Source organism: Salvelinus fontinalis, chromosome 4 (assembly GCF_029448725.1).
Source record: "Salvelinus fontinalis isolate EN_2023a chromosome 4, ASM2944872v1, whole genome shotgun sequence".
In the NCBI taxonomy this organism is placed as follows: domain Eukaryota; kingdom Metazoa; phylum Chordata; class Actinopteri; order Salmoniformes; family Salmonidae; genus Salvelinus; species Salvelinus fontinalis.
In genome coordinates, this window is record NC_074668.1 from 82,533,488 (window position 1) to 82,553,057 (window position 19,570).

General features: G+C 42.8%; 1 protein-coding gene across 3 annotated transcripts in view; it reads right to left on the reverse strand.

Annotated features, from left to right (window-relative positions):
- LOC129854512 (probable E3 ubiquitin-protein ligase HERC1) overlaps positions 1-18,778 on the reverse strand; it is a 66,274-nt gene extending 47,496 nt beyond the window's left edge. The window contains exons 1-7 of one of the 3 annotated variants that reach the window (XM_055921633.1): positions 18,621-18,778; positions 12,098-12,280; positions 10,953-11,735; positions 10,458-10,553; positions 10,069-10,287; positions 2,321-2,632; positions 1,361-1,457 (exon numbers count right to left, since the gene is read on the reverse strand). In XM_055921633.1, the coding sequence (XP_055777608.1) occupies positions 1,361-1,457; positions 2,321-2,632; positions 10,069-10,287; positions 10,458-10,553; positions 10,953-11,735; positions 12,098-12,256 (1,666 nt within the window). In that variant the 5' untranslated portion in view covers positions 12,257-12,280; positions 18,621-18,778. Of the gene's footprint in view, positions 1-1,360; positions 1,458-2,320; positions 2,633-10,068; positions 10,288-10,457; positions 10,554-10,952; positions 11,736-12,097; positions 12,281-18,439 lie in introns of all 3 variants that reach the window. The other 2 variants (XM_055921632.1, XM_055921634.1) reach the window with 2 other exon arrangements.
- Positions 18,779-19,570: the final 792 nt, after the last annotated feature.

The window sequence follows — 19,570 nt, forward strand, 5'->3', positions numbered from 1 at the left end:
AATGTTCAGGGTGGTAATGTTCAGGGTGGTAATGTTCAGGGTGGTAATAATGTTCAGGGTGGTAATAATGTTCAGGGTGGTAATAATGTTCAGTGTTAATAATGTTCAGGGTTAATAATGTTCAGGGTGGTAATGTTCAGGGTGGTAATGTTCAGGGTTAATAATGTTCAGGGTGGTAATGTTCAGGGTGGTAATGTTCAGGGTGGTAATAATGTTCAGGGTGGTAATGTTCAGGGTGGTAATGTTCAGTGTTAATAATGTTCAGTGTTAATAATGTTCAGTGTTAATAATGTTCAGGGTGGTAATAATGTTCAGGGTTAGTAATGTTCAGTGTTAGTAATGTTCAGGGTGGTAATAATGTTCAGGGTTAGTAATGTTCAGTGTTAATAATGTTCAGGGTGGTAATAATGTTCAGGGTTAATAATGTTCAGTGTTAATAATGTTCAGTGTTAATAATGTTCAGTGTTAATAATGTTCAGTGTTAATAATGTTCAGTGTTAGTAATGTTCAGTGTTAATAATGTTCAGTGTTAGTAATGTTCAGTGTTAATAATGTTCAGGGTGGTAATAATGTTCAGTGTTAATAATGTTCAGTGTTAGTAATGTTCAGTGTTAATAATGTTCAGTGTTAATAATGTTCAGGGTGGTAATGTTCAGGGTGGTAATGTTCAGTGTTAATAATGTTCAGTGTTAATAATGTTCAGTGTTAATAATGTTCAGGGTGGTAATAATGTTCAGGGTTAGTAATGTTCAGTGTTAGTAATGTTCAGGGTGGTAATAATGTTCAGGGTTAGTAATGTTCAGTGTTAATAATGTTCAGGGTGGTAATAATGTTCAGGGTTAATAATGTTCAGTGTTAATAATGTTCAGTGTTAGTAATGTTCAGTGTTAATAATGTTCAGTGTTAATAATGTTCAGTGTTAGTAATGTTCAGTGTTAATAATGTTCAGTGTTAGTAATGTTCAGTGTTAATGTTCAGGGTGGTAATAATGTTCAGTGTTAATAATGTTCAGTGTTAGTAATGTTCAGTGTTAATAATGTTCAGTGTTAATAATGTTCAGTGTTAATAATGTTCAGTGTTAATAATGTTCAGTGTTAATAATGTTCAGTGTTAGTAATGTTCAGTGTTAATAATGTTCAGTGTTAATAATGTTCAGGGTTAATAATGTTCAGTGTTAGTAATGTTCAGTGTTAATAATGTTCAGTGTTAATAATGTTCAGTGTTAATAATGTTCAGGGTGGTAATAATGTTCAGTGGTAATATTGTTCAGGGTTAATATTGTTCAGGGTGGTAATATTGTTCAGTGGTAATATTGTTCAGGGTTAATAATGTTCAGGGTGGTAATAGTGGTAATATTGACCTAATCTCCCGAAGTCTCCTTCGCCCCAGGTGTTGAGCTCTCCGTCCTCACTGACCGCTGCACTGTGTCGGTAGCCCGCTGACACACACACCACCACCTGGCACAACAACAGTCAACATTCAGGATTGAGACATGAGGACAAACACACTAAAACGTGTTTAATGAAATTACACATTATTATACCATGGCATTGTTGAAAAGCCCGTTTCTGATTGGCTTGGAAGGGCTTTTCTAGAGCATGCATTATTTCCCGATAACTCCCGGGATAATTAAATGACTATAGTTCATTCAAACAATGTTGCAGCTGCTTTTGAACGTGGTGGTCTGGGGGCTGTGGTGGTCTGGGGGATGTGGTGGTCTGGGGGATGTGGTGGTCTGGGGGGCTGTGGTGGTCTGGGGGATGTGGTGTTCTGGGGCTGTGATGGTCTGGGGGCTGTGGTGGTCTGGGGGCTGTGATGGTCTGGGGGCTGTGGTGGTCTGGGGGCTGTGGTGGTCTGGGGGATGTGGTGGTCTGGGGGCTGTGGTGTCTGGGGGCTGTGGTGGTCTATGGTGCTGTGGTGGTCTGGGGGCTGTGGTGGTCTGGGGGCTGTGGTGGTCTGGGGGCTGTGGTGTCTGGGGGCTGTGGTGGTCTATGGTGCTGTGGTGGTCTATGGTGCTGTGGTGGTCTGGGGGCTGTGGTGGTCTGGGGGCTGTGGTGGTCTGGGGCTGTGGTGGTCTGGGGGATGTGGTGGTCTGGGGGGTGTGGTGGTCTGGGGGCTGTGGTGGTCTGGGGGCTGTGGTGGTCTGGGGGCTGTGGAGGTCTGGGGGCTGTGGTGGTCTGGGGGATGTGGTGGTCTGGGGGATGTGGTGGTCTGGGGGATGTGGTGGTCTGGGGCTGTGGTGGTCTGGGGCTGTGGTGGTCTGGGGCTCTGGTGGTCTGGGGGCTGTGGTGGTCGATGGTCTGTGGTGGTCTAGTCCTACCTTTCCCTGCAGAGGTCCCTGGATGAGTTTGGGGTACTTCTGTGTGGAGCTGTTCCCATGCCCCAACTTTCCGTAGTCCCCGTCTCCCCAACTGAACACCTCTCCCTCCGTGGTGAAGGCCAGTGTGTGTCCGTCCGACCCCTTCGAAGACGTCACCTTTTTGATGGCACGGTGAGGTTCAAAGGTCAGCTTCTTGAGAGTTGATTGGTTGTTGGAGTCTCCCAGACCCAATCTGCCGTAGCTGCCTTTACCACAGGCTCTGACAGAGCCGTCAGAAGAGATGACGAAGGTGCAATATTGGCCTGCCTCAATCTGATACACGGACAGACAAGCACAGGGTTTAGGATTCACACTTGTCAATGGGCATTTCCTAACACTCTGACACAGACGGACAAGCACAGGGTTTAGGATTCACACTTGTCAATGGGCATTTCCTAACACTCTGTGAAGATTTCTGATCCAGTCAGGGCGATTTATCTCTTTCAAACATCCCTTTTATGGCCTGGTGCTCAAACAGTTTCTGGGAATCACAGTTTTCCTTAACCCTGGGATAACAATAACTGGTGTTATGGGAACCACCTAAAGTCATTTTTAAACACTGATTATTACGCAGCCTAACTTTTGATTGGAGTGTTGAGGGAATCACAGTTTTCCTTAACCCTGGAACAACACATTTTTTCTTTAACCTTTATTTAACTAGGCAAGTCAGTTAAGAACAAATTCTTATTTTCAATGACGGCCTAGGAACAGTGGATTTAACTGCCTTGTTCAGGGGGCAGAACGACAGATTTATACCTTGTCAGCTCGGGGATTCGAACTTGCAACCTTTCAGTTACTAGTCCAACGCTCTAACCACTAGACCACCCTGCCGCTCCGACAATAACTGATTGGAGTGTCACTTTTTTCCCCCAGGAATGTTTTAACTACAGTCTCCTTGGACTGGGTGCCGGGCTCTAGGGGTTGAAGGTCATTCTGATGGACAAGGACTCTTCTATTGTGTATTAATCCTGGTCCTGGGGACCCAAAAGATGCACTTTGTAGTTTAAAGCACTTAAACACCTGATTTCACTAATCAACCCAGCATCAAGCCTTTGATGAGAGGAATTGGGTGTGTAGTCCTAGGGCAGAACATGTAAATGTGTAGCTGTTTTGGGTCCCAGGACCAGCGTTAAGGAACACTGGTTTAAGACATTCAATATAGGCTTAGACGGTATACCGTATAGTATAACTAGCTAGCCATTTATACACTTGGACGGTATACTGATAGTATAGTATAACTAGCTAGCCATTTATACACTTGGACGGTATACCGATAGTATAACTAGCTAGCCATTTATACACTTGGACGGTATACCGTATAGTATAACTAGCTAGCCATTTATACACTTGGACGGTATACTGATAGTATAGTATAACTAGCTAGCCATTTATACACTTGGACGGTATACCGTATAGTATAACTAGCTAGCCATTTATACACTTGGACGGTATACTGATAGTATAGTATAACTAGCTAGCCATTTATACACTTGGACGGTATACCGTATAGTATAACTAGCTAGCCATTTATACACTTGGACGGTATACTGATAGTATAACTAGCTAGCCATTTATACACTTAGACGGTATACTGATAGTATAGTATAACTAGCTAGCCATTTATACACTTGGACGGTATACCGTATAGTATAGTATAACTAGCTAGCCATTTATACACTTGGACGGTATACTGATAGTATAGTATAACTAGCTAGCCATTTATACACTTGGACGGTATACCGTATAGTATAGTATAACTAGCTAGCCATTTATACACTTGGACGGTATACTGATAGTATAGTACAACTAGCTAGCCATTTATACACTTGAACGGTATACTGATAGTATAGTATAACTAGCTAGCCATTTATACACTTGGACGGTATACTGATAGTATAGTATAACTAGCTAGCCATTTATACACTTGGACGGTATACTGATAGTATAGTATAACTAGCTAGCCATTTATACACTTGGACGGTATACTGATAGTATAGTATAACTAGCTAGCCATTTATACACTTGGACGGTATACTGATAGTATAGTATAACTAGCTAGCCATTTATACACTTGGACGGTATACTGATAGTATAGTATAACTAGCTAGCCATTTATACACTTGGACGGTATACTGATAGTATAGTATAACTAGCTAGCCATTTATACACTTGGACGGTATACTGATAGTTTAGTATAACTAGCTAGCCATTTATACACTTGGACGGTATACTGATAGTATAGTATAACTAGCTAGCCATTTATACACTTGGACGGTATACTGATAGTATAGTATAACTAGCTAGCCATTTATACACTTGGACGGTATACTGATAGTATAGTATAACTAGCTAGCCATTTATACACTTGGACGGTATACTGATAGTATAGTATAACTAGCTAGCCATTTATACACTTGGACGGTATACTGATAGTATAGTATAACTAGCTAGCCATTTATACACTTGGACGGTATACTGATAGTATAGTACAACTAGCTAGCCATTTATACACTTGGACGGTATACTGATAGTATAGTATAACTAGCTAGCCATTTATACACTTGGACGGTATACCGTATAGTATAACTAGCTAGCCATTTATACACTTGGACGGTATACTGATAGTATAACTAGCTAGCCATTTATACACTTAGACGGTATACTGATAGTATAGTATAACTAGCTAGCCATTTATACACTTGGACGGTATACCGTATAGTATAGTATAACTAGCTAGCCATTTATACACTTGGACGGTATACTGATAGTATAGTATAACTAGCTAGCCATTTATACACTTGGACGGTATACCGTATAGTATAGTATAACTAGCTAGCCATTTATACACTTGGACGGTATACTGATAGTATAGTACAACTAGCTAGCCATTTATACACTTGAACGGTATACTGATAGTATAGTATAACTAGCTAGCCATTTATACACTTAGACGGTATACTGATAGTATAGTATAACTAGCTAGCCATTTATACACTTGGACGGTATACTGATAGTATAGTACAACTAGCTAGCCATTTATACACTTGGACGGTATACTGATAGTATAGTACAACTAGCTAGCCATTTATACACTTGGACGGTATACTGATAGTATAGTACAACTAGCTAGCCATTTATACACTTGGACGGTATACTGATAGTATAGTATAACTAGCTAGCCATTTATACACTTGGACGGTATACTGATAGTATAGTATAACTAGCTAGCCATTTATACACTTGGACGGTATACCGTATAGTATAGTATAACTAGCTAGCCATTTATACACTTGGACGGTATACTGATAGTATAGTATAACTAGCTAGCCATTTATACACTTGGACGGTATACTGATAGTATAGTATAACTAGCTAGCCATTTATACACTTGGACGGTATACTGATAGTATAGTATAACTAGCTAGCCATTTATACACTTGGACGGTATACCGATAGTATAGTATAACTAGCTAGCCATTTATACACTTGGACGGTATACCGTATAGTATAGTATAACTAGCTAGCCATTTATACACTTGGACGGTATACTGATAGTATAGTATAACTAGCTAGCCATTTATACACTTGGACGGTATACTGATAGTATAGTATAACTAGCTAGCCATTTATACACTTGGACGGTATACCGTATAGTATAGTATAACTAGCTAGCCATTTATACACTTGGACGGTATACCGTATAGTATAGTATAACTAGCTAGCCATTTATACACTTGGACGGTATACCGTATAGTATAGTATAACTAGCTAGCCATTTATACACTTGGACGGTATACCGTATGGTATAGTATAACTAACTAGCCATTTATACACCGGTTACACTTGGACGGTATACCGTATAGTATAGTATAACTAGCTAGCCATTTATACACTTGGACGGTATACCGTATAGTATAGTATAACTAGCTAGCCATTTATACACTTGGACGGTATACTGATAGTATAGTATAACTAGCTAGCCATTTATACACTTGGACGGTATACTGATAGTATAGTATAACTAGCTAGCCATTTATACACTTGGACGGTATACTGATAGTATAACTAGCTAGCCATTTATACACTTGGACGGTATACCGTATAGTATAACTAGCTAGCCATTTATACACTTGGACGGTATACTGATAGTATAACTAGCTAGCCATTTATACACTTAGACGGTATACTGATAGTATAGTATAACTAGCTAGCCATTTATACACTTGGACGGTATACCGTATAGTATAGTATAACTAGCTAGCCATTTATACACTTGGACGGTATACTGATAGTATAGTATAACTAGCTAGCCATTTATACACTTGGACGGTATACCGTATAGTATAGTATAACTAGCTAGCCATTTATACACTTGGACGGTATACTGATAGTATAGTACAACTAGCTAGCCATTTATACACTTGAACGGTATACTGATAGTATAGTATAACTAGCTAGCCATTTATACACTTAGACGGTATACTGATAGTATAGTATAACTAGCTAGCCATTTATACACTTGGACGGTATACTGATAGTATAGTACAACTAGCTAGCCATTTATACACTTGGACGGTATACTGATAGTATAGTACAACTAGCTAGCCATTTATACACTTGGACGGTATACTGATAGTATAGTACAACTAGCTAGCCATTTATACACTTGGACGGTATACTGATAGTATAGTATAACTAGCTAGCCATTTATACACTTGGACGGTATACTGATAGTATAGTATAACTAGCTAGCCATTTATACACTTGGACGGTATACCGTATAGTATAGTATAACTAGCTAGCCATTTATACACTTGGACGGTATACTGATAGTATAGTATAACTAGCTAGCCATTTATACACTTGGACGGTATACTGATAGTATAGTATAACTAGCTAGCCATTTATACACTTGGACGGTATACTGATAGTATAGTATAACTAGCTAGCCATTTATACACTTGGACGGTATACCGATAGTATAGTATAACTAGCTAGCCATTTATACACTTGGACGGTATACTGATAGTATAGTATAACTAGCTAGCCATTTATACACTTGGACGGTATACCGTATAGTATAGTATAACTAGCTAGCCATTTATACACTTGGACGGTATACCGTATAGTATAGTATAACTAGCTAGCCATTTATACACTTGGACGGTATACCGTATAGTATAGTATAACTAGCTAGCCATTTATACACTTGGACGGTATACCGTATGGTATAGTATAACTAACTAGCCATTTATACACCGGTTACACTTGGACGGTATACCGTATAGTATAGTATAACTAGCTAGCCATTTATACACTTGGACGGTATACCGTATAGTATAGTATAACTAGCTAGCCATTTATACACTTGGACGGTATACTGATAGTATAGTATAACTAGCTAGCCATTTATACACTTGGACGGTATACTGATAGTATAGTATAACTAGCTAGCCATTTATACACTTGGACGGTATACTGATAGTATAGTATAACTAGCTAGCCATTTATACACTTGGACGGTATACCGTATAGTATAACTAGCTAGCCATTTATACACTTGGACGGTATACCGTATAGTATAGTATAACTAGCTAGCCATTTCACACCGGTTACACTTGGACGGTATACCGACAGTATAGTATAACTAGCTAGCCATTTCACACCGGTTACACTTGGACGGTATACCGACAGTATAGTATAACTAGCTAGCCATTTCACACCGGTTACACTTGAACGGTATACCGACAGTATAGAATAACTAGCTAGCCATTTCACACCGGTTACACTTGGACGGTATACCGTATACCGGGGTATTTGGAAATAGCCACAGGATGGTTTTTCCAATACCGTCAATAACGTAGAAAAAATTTATTCGATAAAAAAAAATATATATAATACATAAAAAAATGTAGAAGCTACTTTTGAGGTTAAATACCTGCAGTCAACTGGTGTAATACATTAGGAGATAAAGAAGACTGTGTTCTTAATTTCACCTGTCACATCATTATCCATTAGGAAGCTTATCGGTAGTCCCCAGTCACACGGTGTTTGGTTACAAGCCCACAACGACCAGAGACCCGGAGCCTTGTGAGCAATCATGTATATTAACCCTGGATTGCTGATACTATGTACTGGTCATTGAGAGGCTTTGAAGCCACCGGTCGGCCATTTTGGCTCCTCCCAGTAAGAGTAGTCCTCCATAGGAATGGATAGAACTCTACAGTATTTCAATTAAATGTTTCAAAGGACAAAACGACATGTATTTAAGTATTTTTCTGTAGTAATGGAGACAGTAACATTAGTCCTTTCCCCAAAAATATATTTTAAGGATTAAAATATATATATATATAATTTTATTGAACATTTTTATGTTTATCTTTTTATGTTAAAAGTATGCATTAAGATAATGTGTATCTGTAATAGAATAAATGTGTCAAAAAACGAACGTAGACATTTATAAATACATTTCTACAACTACCAGAATCCTTTTTTTTTTTACAACGGAGGAGGAGTACCAAGATGGCTGCCCTGTGGCTTCAATACAGCAACCCCTGTCAGTCATCCAGGGATTATACACATCATTGCTTGTGAGTCACTCACTGGTTGTGCAGCACTCGCCAGGCTATCTAGTTGCCATATGGAATTCACAACTAAATGTTTGCCAGCTAGATATCTTATAATTATTAAATTAACTGTCTAAAATGTGCTAAATGCTCTGTGCTAATTTAGTAGCTAGTTAGCTATCTAGCTAAGTGGTTAGCTTCTTCTACAATCAAGCTTCTCTTGGTAACAGCGGAGAATCAAGAGGATCAAGAGATGTCGTGGATGTCGATTAAGACAGCCCCCCCCCAGCACCTCTCTGATTGAGGGGTCGGGCTAAATGCACTAGACACATTTCAGTTGAACGTATTCAGTTTTACAACTGACTAGGTATCCCCCCTTTCCCTTTCTGTCTAATATTTGTTTTGTGCGTTCAGCAAACTGTGAGTAGCATTTTTGCGTAACTTTATGAGCTAGGATGTCTGTCCTGAAAAATTGTCTATGTCAGATACCGTATAAAATGTTCGCAATGCGCTCGTTAGCATTTGGTTAACATTCTCTATGGGATTTTTAAATGTACTTGTTAGCATTGCTAACCTTCGGATTACAGAAGCTCAGTGGGGGTTGAAAAATGTGCCCATTGTGTTCATTGGCCGGTATTACCGGATATCCCGGTGTGGCACAAGGTCGGCTTGAAGGTAGGACAATCCGAATACCCCCAAAGCTTCATTTAATATTTCAATAACCCAACCATGATCGGGAAACAGAAGATGGGAAGCACCTTTTACTTTTTAATCCATGAAATGTTTCATGCAGGTTTCTGACTTCACTTTGTCTCTTCTTAATAAGTTCTGTCTCCTCTCACAACTAGGCTACACTAGCTAACTTCTCAAGAGACGTAATACTGAGGGGAATCAGCTTTCCTTATAAACCAGTGGTTGTGAAACCTCTGAGCCCCCCGAGCCCTTCCATGTATTTTAACTAATTCAGAGCTATCCCAACTGATTCAACTAATCATCAAGTCCTTGACTAGATGAATCAGGTAATTCAGGGCCAAAACAAAATTGTGAAATGCCTGGAGGTCCACCGAGAAGAGCTTTGAGAACCACTAGCTTTAAAAAAAAAAAAATGTTTTAAAAGACAAACAGGAAATGACACACACACACCTTTGGAGACCTGTGGTCTCTTACCGTCTGTGCGTCGGCGAAGCTGGGAGCCAACTTGGGCTGGAGGATCTTCTCCTGTGTTCCCTCCACCAGCTGGTGAGAGCTGTTACTGCCCCAGACGTACACCTCACACGTCTCTGACACCACGGGAGCCTCGCCGGTCTGGAGGCTGTCTGGGCTGGCACAGGTACGGGAGTAGTCTGACGCCATCCTGCACACCTGGGAGGAAATGAGCGCTTTTACTTGAGAAGGCTACCTACCTACATGTCAACGATGACTTCATAACCCACATATTGCATTCATAAGCAATATAAAAGCTTTTCAGAAGACAAAAAAAAAAACAGAACGTAAATTGACCTGTAAAAATGGTATTTGAGTGGATATTTTACCTCTTCGAACAGACAGAGAGCTGCTTCATACAAAGAGCACAGCCCGTCTGATGTACGTGTTGGTTCCCTCCACTGACTCCTGTCTGCAGACGAGCCCTGGTCGACAGTCAGGAGACATCAGATACACAGTTAGATCCACAGCTACATATAGCCATAGTACACGGCATATGGTAAATGGGACCATACGGAATGACTTGTAAACATAATCAATCAAGAGCAATGAGAATAAAGGAGCGCTGGAGAAGAAACAGGACAAATATATTACATCTGGTATTTACAAAAGAGCACAATAGACCTACAGAACACAATGGAAGTAGGAAACAAATCATGAACAATAAAGTGTGTCTAGGGAGTTGTTCCTAGCCGCCGTGGTTCTACACCTGCACTGCTTGCTGTCTTGGTTTTTAGGCTGGGTTTCTGTACAGCACAATGTGACATCAGCTGATTTAAAAAGGGCTTTATTAATACATTTGATTTGTTTATAGGACGGCTTACCAAGGAACGTCTCATCTGCATGAGGATGTTCATGAAGCAGTCGTATCCAATCAGCCCTTCCTGGTTCAGCGGACACACCTTCATCTTCTCCTTCTCCATGGTGCTGACCACGGCGGACGCCACCAGGGCCATCTCCACCCACTCCAGCAGGTACCTCAGGGACCCCCTCTGGGCAGCCAGGCCCAGCAACAGCTCCGACGCCAGCCTCCGACCCAAGACGTCCGCCCCAGAGTTCGGCATGGTCACTCCCTTGAGGAAGGTGGTGACCTGGGTCAGGCAGTCCAGGCCCATAGGAGGGATCTTACTCTCGTTGGCCAGGGAGAGGGGCGGCAGGGAGGAGACCACGTCCATGGCCGTGTGGATGACATCGTTGCAGAGGTTGAGTCCTCCGGGGCCGGGCGGCGGCATCATCCAGCTCTGACGGAGCAAAGCGAACAGCAGACTGAGGCCCGTGCGGACCCCCATCTCGATCAGCGCGTCGGTGCTGGACCGCGGCCGCTCGCCGACAGAGCGCAGGTCGGACGATCCGGAGCTGTTCTCGGGAGAGTGCTGCTGCTGCTTGACCTTGCCCTTGTCGTGGTGCTTGTTGGACAGAGCGAAGAAGATCCTCTGGAGGACTAGCAGGCGTTTGCGGAGAGCTGAGGCGAAGGGCGAGTCGGAACACACCATCTTGGCCAACGCCATCTGGCTGCTGAGGAGGGCGTCGAGGTAATGTTCCTGTTCATCGCTGGACAGGGACTCACGCTCAAAGTCTGGCAGCTGGGGTCCCTTCAGACACAGCACCTGTGGACACAGCAGTGATATTATCCCTATGTTATGTGTGTTGTGGTGGCGATGCGGTGTTGTACTATGTTAGCTATGGGATGTTTCACTGTGGGCCTCATTAAACTTTTATTCTGGTCCCAGATCTGTTTGTGCTCAGAACCAACAGATGTTGGGCATGATAGAGACTGACAAGGAGTTTGGTACGAGAGTACAAACAAACTGTCACTCAGGCTTGGTGATGACATAGAGCTTGTGAGGCAAAACTAATTTCTACGCAATGCAGACCAATAAAGTATTGGCTGTGTCGCAATATGGCCTAAACAGAGAAGCAAAAGTTCCATTTGGAACACAGCTATGAAGTCATCTCATTCTGCTCTCACCTGCTGGGGTAGGAGGACCACTTCCTTGTTGGCGAGCAGCTTGGAGTAGAGCACGGACACGCCCTCCCGCGTGGAGATGGACTCGCTGTCGTCCGTGATCCACGAGGCGTTCAGGTGCTCCAGCCATTTGAGCTTCACCGGAGGAATCATCAGGGCCATGATGTCACTCTGCCGCCATTAGTCCTGGGAAGACCAGGTGAGAGATATGAACCATTAGTCCTGGGAGGACAAGGGGAGAGATATTAACGAGGCCTAACCATTAGTCCTGGGAGGACAAGGTGAGAGATATTAACGAGGCCTAACCATTAGTCCTGGGAGGACAAGGGGAGAGATATTAACCATTAGTCCTGGGAGGACCAGGTGAGAGATATTAACCATTAGTTCTGGGAGGACAAGGGGAGAGATATTAACGAGGCCTAACCATTAGTCCTGGGAGGACAAGGGGAGAGATATTAACAAGGCCTAACCATTAGTCCTGGGAGGACAAGGTGAGAGATATGAACGAGGCCTAACCATTAAGAAAGGAAGACAATCATAGGAACAACAATAAGATATGACCTCAACCAGACAGACAGAGGAGAGATATATTAACATCAACCAGACAGACAGACAGACAGACAGACAGACAAGACAGACAAGACAGACAAGACAGACAAGACAGACAAGACAGACAAGACAGACAAGACAGACAAGACAGACAAGACATACAGACAGACAGACAGACAGACAGACAGAGGAGAGATATATTAACATGACCAGACAGACAGGGGAGAGATATATTAACATCCACCAGACAGACAGAGGAGAGATATATTAACATGACCAGACAGACAGAGGAGAGATATAGTAACATGACCAGACAGACAGGGGAGAGATATATTAACATCAACCAGACAGACAGAGGAGAGATATACACTGCTCAAAAAAATAAAGGGAACACTTAAACAACACAATGTAACTCCAAGTCAATCACACTTCTGTGAAATCAAACTGTCCACTTAGGAAGCAACACTGATTGACAATACATTTCACATGCTGCTGTGCAAATGGAATAGACAAAAGGTGGAAATTATAGGCAATTAGTAAGACACCCCCAAAAAAGGAATGGTTCTGCAGGTGGTGACCACAGACCACTTCTCAGTTCCTATGCTTCCTGGCTGATGTTTTGGTCACTTTTGAATGCTGGCGGTGCTCTCACTCCAGTGGTAGCATGAGACGGAGTCTACAACCCACACAAGTGGCTCAGGTAGTGCAGCTCATCCAGGATGGCACATCAATGCGAGCTGTGGCAAAAAGGTTTGCTGTGTCTGTCAGCGTAGTGTCCAGAGCATGGAGGCGCTACCAGGAGACAGGCCAGTACATCAGGAGACGTGGAGGAGGCAGTAGGAGGGCAACAACCCAGCAGCAGGACCGCTACCTCCGCCTTTGTGCAAGGAGGTGCACTGCCAGAGCCCTGCAAAATTACCTCCAGCAGGCCACAAATGTGCATGTGTCAGCATATGTCATGTTGTGTTGCTACCATGTTGTTGTCATGTTGTATCGTTGCCATGTTGTTGTCATGTTGTGTTGCTACCATGTTGTTGTCATGTTGTATTGTTGCCATGTTGTTGTCATGTTGTGTTGCTACCATGTTGTTGTCATGTTGTATCGTTGCCATGTTGTTGTCATGTTGTGTTGCTACCATGTTGTTGTCATGTTGTATTGTTGCCATGTTGTTGTCATGTTGTGTTGCTACCATGTTGTTGTCATGTTGTATCGTTGCCATGTTGTTGTCATGTTGTGTTGCTACCATGTTGTTGTCATGTTGTGTTGCTACCATGTTGTTGTCATGTTGTGTTGCTAACATGCTGTGTTGTCATGTGTTGCTGCCATGCTGTGTTGTTGTCTTAGGTCTCTCTTTATGTAGCGTTGTCTCGTCGTGATGTGTGTTTTGTCCTATATTTTTATTTAATTTATTTTTAATCCTCCATCCCCGCAGGAGGCCTTTTGGTAGGCCGTCATTGTAAATAAGAATTTGTTCTTAACTTGCCTAGTTAAATAAAAGGTGAAATATTTAACGGAGAGATTCCTTGATAAAAACCTGCTCCAGAGCGCTCAGGACCTCAGAAGGTGAACCTTTGGCCCTGTCTAACAGGACAACAACCCTAAGCAAACGTCCAAGACAATGCAGGAGTGGCTTTAGGACAAGTCTCTGAATGTCCTTGAGTGACCCAGCCAGAGCCCGGACTTGAACCCAATCGAACATCTCTGACCTGAAAATAGCTGTGCAGCGACGCTCCCCATCCAACCTGGCAGAGCTTGACATGATCTGCAGAGAAGAATGGGAGAAACTCCCCAAATACAGGTGTGCCAAGCTTGTAGCGTCATACCCTAGAAGACTCAAGGCTGTAATCGCTGCCAAAGGTGCTTCAACAAAGTACTGAGTAAAGGGTCTGACTACTTATGGAAATATGATATTTCAGTTATTTTTTTGTAAACTTTTCAACCCCTTTTTCTCCACAATTTCGTGATATCCAATTGGTAGTACAACTCCGGAGAGGCAAAGCTCGAGAGCCATGCGTCCTCCGAAACATGACCTATAGACATCAACCAGACAGACAGACCTGACAGATAGAAGATAGAGGGGGAGATATTAACCATTGAGACATGGGTGGGAAACAATCATTGAGACCATTTGATATGGTGTCTGTGAGAAGAAGAAAGACCACAACAGGAAATTAAACAAGCATGTAGTCTGGTTCCAATAGTCCAGTAAGGACAGGATGGAAGACCACCATCGAAGACGAGACAACACTGTTTGGTTGCCCTGAGTGGAACATTACTATTCACAACAGGAAATTAAACAAGCCACTGAAACTAGTGTGTCAATGAAACAACTATCCTACAGTGCACTCATCTTACAGTGATCACATCCGTGGAGGACAATTTGATCACTATAAGCTGTTGATCACACTGACCACATTCAGTTTCTGAAACGAGGCTATAGACCTAACATGTAACATGTCCCCGGAACTCCGACATGTCCTCGCAACTCCGACATGTCCTCGGAACTCCGACATGTCCTCGGAACTCCGACATGTCCTCGGAACTCCGACATGTCCTCGGAACTCCGACATGTCCTCGGAACTCCGACATGTCCTCGGAACTCCGACATGTCCCCGGAACTCCGACATGTCCTCGGAACTCCGACATGTCCCCGGAACTCCGACATGTCCCCGGAACTCCGACATGTCCTCGGAACTCCGACATGTCCCCGGAACTCCGACATGTCCCCGGAACTCCGACATGTCCCCGCAACTCCGACATGTCCCCGGAACTCCGACATGTCCTCGGAACTCCGACATGTCCCCGGAACTCCGACATGTCCCCGCAACTCCGACATGGAACTCCGACATGTCCTCGGAACTCCTACATGTCCCCGGAACTCCGACATGTCCCCGGAACTCCGACATGTCCCCGGAACTCCGACATGTCCCCGGAACTCCGACATGTCCTCGGAACTCCGACATGTCCCCGGAACTCCGACATGTCCCCGGAACTCCGACATGTCCCCGGAACTCCGACATGTCCTCGGAACTCCGACATGTCCCCGGAACTCCGACATGTCCCCGGAACTCCGACATGTCCTCGCAACTCCGACATGTCCCCGGAACTCCGACATGTCCTCGGTACTCCAACTAGACCCATAGATATGATGTATGACTAGTTAAACAGTTAGCTAGCCTAATACTGCGTTCCAATTACTGCAGATGGCAATCCCCAATACTCCTCTGGGAAGATTTTCCAACATGCTGTCGGCCTAATCCATGGAGCCAATGCAATGCCCTAATTTTGCTGGAAGTAACCATGACATGGCATATTCCCCAACGACCGAGGTGTAAACATTTCAGATCCTTCCAATTACACAGGATAACAGTAGTAAACATAGACCTACATGTGCTTCTGCCACAGATACTCTCAGTTCTCACAGGATAGGCCTATTTACACCAGCGGTCCAATCAGCCAGTACACATCAGCACACCAGTCATAGCCTGCATGAACTATTGTGGGGAGGCAACACATGTTGGGGGAAGCGACACACGTTGGGGGAAGCGACACACGTTGGGGGAAGCGACACACGTTGGGGGAAGCGACACACGTTGGGGGAAGCGACACACGTTGGGGGAGGCGACACACGTTGGGGGAAGCGACACACGTTGGGGGAAGCGACACACGTTGGGGGAAGCGACACACGTTGGGGGAAGCGACACACGTTGGGGGAAGCGACACACGTTGGGGGAAGCGACACACGTTGGGGGAAGCGACACACGTTGGGGGAGGCGACACACGTTGGGGGAGGCGACACACGTTGGGGGAGGCGACACACGTTGGGGGAAGCGACACACGTTGGGGGAAGCGACACACGCGTTGGGGGAAGCGACACACGTTGGGGGAAGCGACACACGCGTTGGGGGAAGCGACACACGCGTTGGGGGAAGCGACACACGTTGGGGGAAGCGACACGCGCGTTGGGGGAAAACGACACACGTTGGGGGAAGCGACGTTGAGAGAAACATGCGGAAGGCCTAGACAACAAAATGAGGCTGTAATATTTCAACATCACTTACTAATGGATTATGAACCTGTTTAATCTGGATGGGAAATAGGTCACCTGATACCGAGTGCAGAAGAAAATGGTTTTCGCCTTCCCTTCAGGCTTGTCTATTACGTCTAGGCTATTCCCTTACCCCCCCCCCCCATCTTCACTCATACCAGCAGGCCTAGTTGTTAGCTACCTTTCGTCATTATACACCATGCATTATGCAATACAAATAACTAAATGTTAGTAGTCCCATAGGTTAAACATGCATTCGACAACCATGAAATCTTGCAACAACAGCTGGAAACATTGATTTCACTGTCCACAGCTATGGTGATGCTTATTGCCTAACGGTCTGGAAGTGGCCATGCACTACACAGTGACAATGCATTTCCTACGTGGATTTTATAGAAGAATTTCTCAAAACTCTTGTTGCACAATCCTTTTTGTATTACGGGTGGCACGTAGCCTCGTGGTTAAGAACGTTGGGCCAGTAACCTAAAGGTAGCGGGTTCAAATCCATAAGCTGACTAGGTGAACAATCTGTCAATGTGCCCTTGATCAAAACACTTAACCTTAATTGCTCCTGTAAATCACTCTGGATAAGTCCATCTGCTAAATTACTCAAATTTGTATATATATTTTTTAAATGTACAGCTTTCACCATGCTATATTGAGCTCAAGAAGAAGGGCACCTGCATTATTGACAATCTCATTAGCAGGCGTGCTATGTCTGCCTGCTGTATTACTGAACATACAAGATTGACATAAAGTGAATTGCTTTGACAGCTGTCTGTCGTATTATAAATCGTACTGTATTATCAGTAGGTGCCCAGTGACAGCCTCAGGTGACTAAGGCCAGCAAGGTGAAATACTGTAAATTGTCATAGTAGGCAATACAGTTGTTGATATACTGTAAACCCAGCTAGCTACTTCACTAAACTACTAAATACTTGCCTATGATAAATAAACAGTAAGGTAAGCAAATCAGCTGACCAGTTAGCTAGCTAGCTTAACTAATTGCACAAACTAGCTAACGTTAGCGGGCTAACTAACACATTCCACATCTCTAACCTACCTAGCTTTAACAGACTATGCAAAAAAACAACATAAATGCTATTTGTTATTCGTAAACTAGCTTGACTAATATATACACCAGGCATAGAATATGTTAGACTGACATGACACAGCTGTATAGTAAGGTAAGCTAACAGACTAGCTAATGTAGCTACCATCGCATGGAACTAGCTACAATTCAACTAGAACAGTCTACAAGGCCTGTGACGTTAGCTACATAGGCCATAATCAAATTAATTCACTCACTAGCATGCTGGCTAAGTTCATTACAGCGTTGTTACATACGGGGATACTAACAGTTAGCTAACTACTGTTATGTTGTAAACTGGCGCTTGTGCTGAAGCACAACATAAAGCTAATGCTAGCAGGCTACCGATGCTAACCAATAGAGTCCACTTTGCTGTTAGCTAGCTAGGTAGCTAGATAGGTAGGTAGGTAGCTGCTAGCTGAAAGCAACTCATACAGATGTAGGTAAATGGCAAACACAGGCTACAGCTAGCCAATTGGCCATCAAAGATACAGATAGCAAGACTGGCACTGTTTTGCAATAGTAAAATTAATTGTAGGGAAAGTATTGACATTGCATGCAAGCTTACACATAGAAAGGCCTAGCTAGCTAGCATAGCTGGCTAGCCGTTAGGAAAGTAGATTCGAGAGATGTACTGTAGCTAGCTTGGCGAGCTTACCATCAACTGTCAAAGGGGCCTCTTCACTGTGGCACGTAAATACACTTCATTGCCATAACAAAGGTTTCTGCAATTGCAGAACGTATAGTTTGTATCCGTAAGTTTATTTGTGGGTTTTGAACAGGTGTCGTTAGTTACAAAAAAAGGCTGACAGTCAGGAGCCTGTTTCCTTTCTTCCCACCTTTTCGTTTCTGGCTGCAACTTCCACTGCAATGGATCCAGATGAGAGGTTCACTCCCAACCCTATCGTCAGCCACAGACCTAGGGTGCAGTGACGTGTGTGCGTGTCTGTCTGTCTTGTGTGTTTAGCTCCTAGGCTTAGCTACTGACTGACTGCAAGCATGAAAACAAAGGAAAATGCAATCATTTCAATATTGAATGGTCAATTCCAATGGTTACAGAAATTATTTCTGTCTATAATGTAAAAAAAAAAATTCAATGTTTCTTTTTTTAAGGAGTGGGGAAGTCCTTTCGTAATTTTTGTGCAGATGTATTGAGGAGATAGTAAAGTAATGGAAGTCTAAGATAGGGGAGGGGGAGTCAAAGGGCCGTGGGTCGGATTCGAACCAATGCCGACTCTTGTTTGCAAGAATTTCAATATTGAATGATCAATTCCAGTGGTTATATAAATAATTTTTGTATTGTCATCATGGTTAATTATTCTGCAAATGCCTTTGGGCCTAAATTTGACACAGTACTAGTTCCAGTTCATGCATGTTCGACCCTATTCACAATACAGTAATACCATAATACCAATAATGAAACATGTAATAGCAGTCAACTATAACTGCTTTAATGACCACTTGTATTATACAGTTATTACATTATTATAGTTATTACATTGTATTATATTACATTATAATAATAATGATACTATATAGTTATTACATTGTATAGTTATTACATTGTATAGTTATTACCTTATTATATTACATTATAATACTTATTATATTATATAGTTATTACACAAAACATATACAGTATTCCATGATATAGTTATTACATTATTATAGTTATTATATTATAGTTATTAAACTATTACATTTATTACATTATATAGTTATTACACTATTTGTTATTACATTATAGAGTTTTGACATTAGAGTTATTACAGTATTATAGTTATTACAT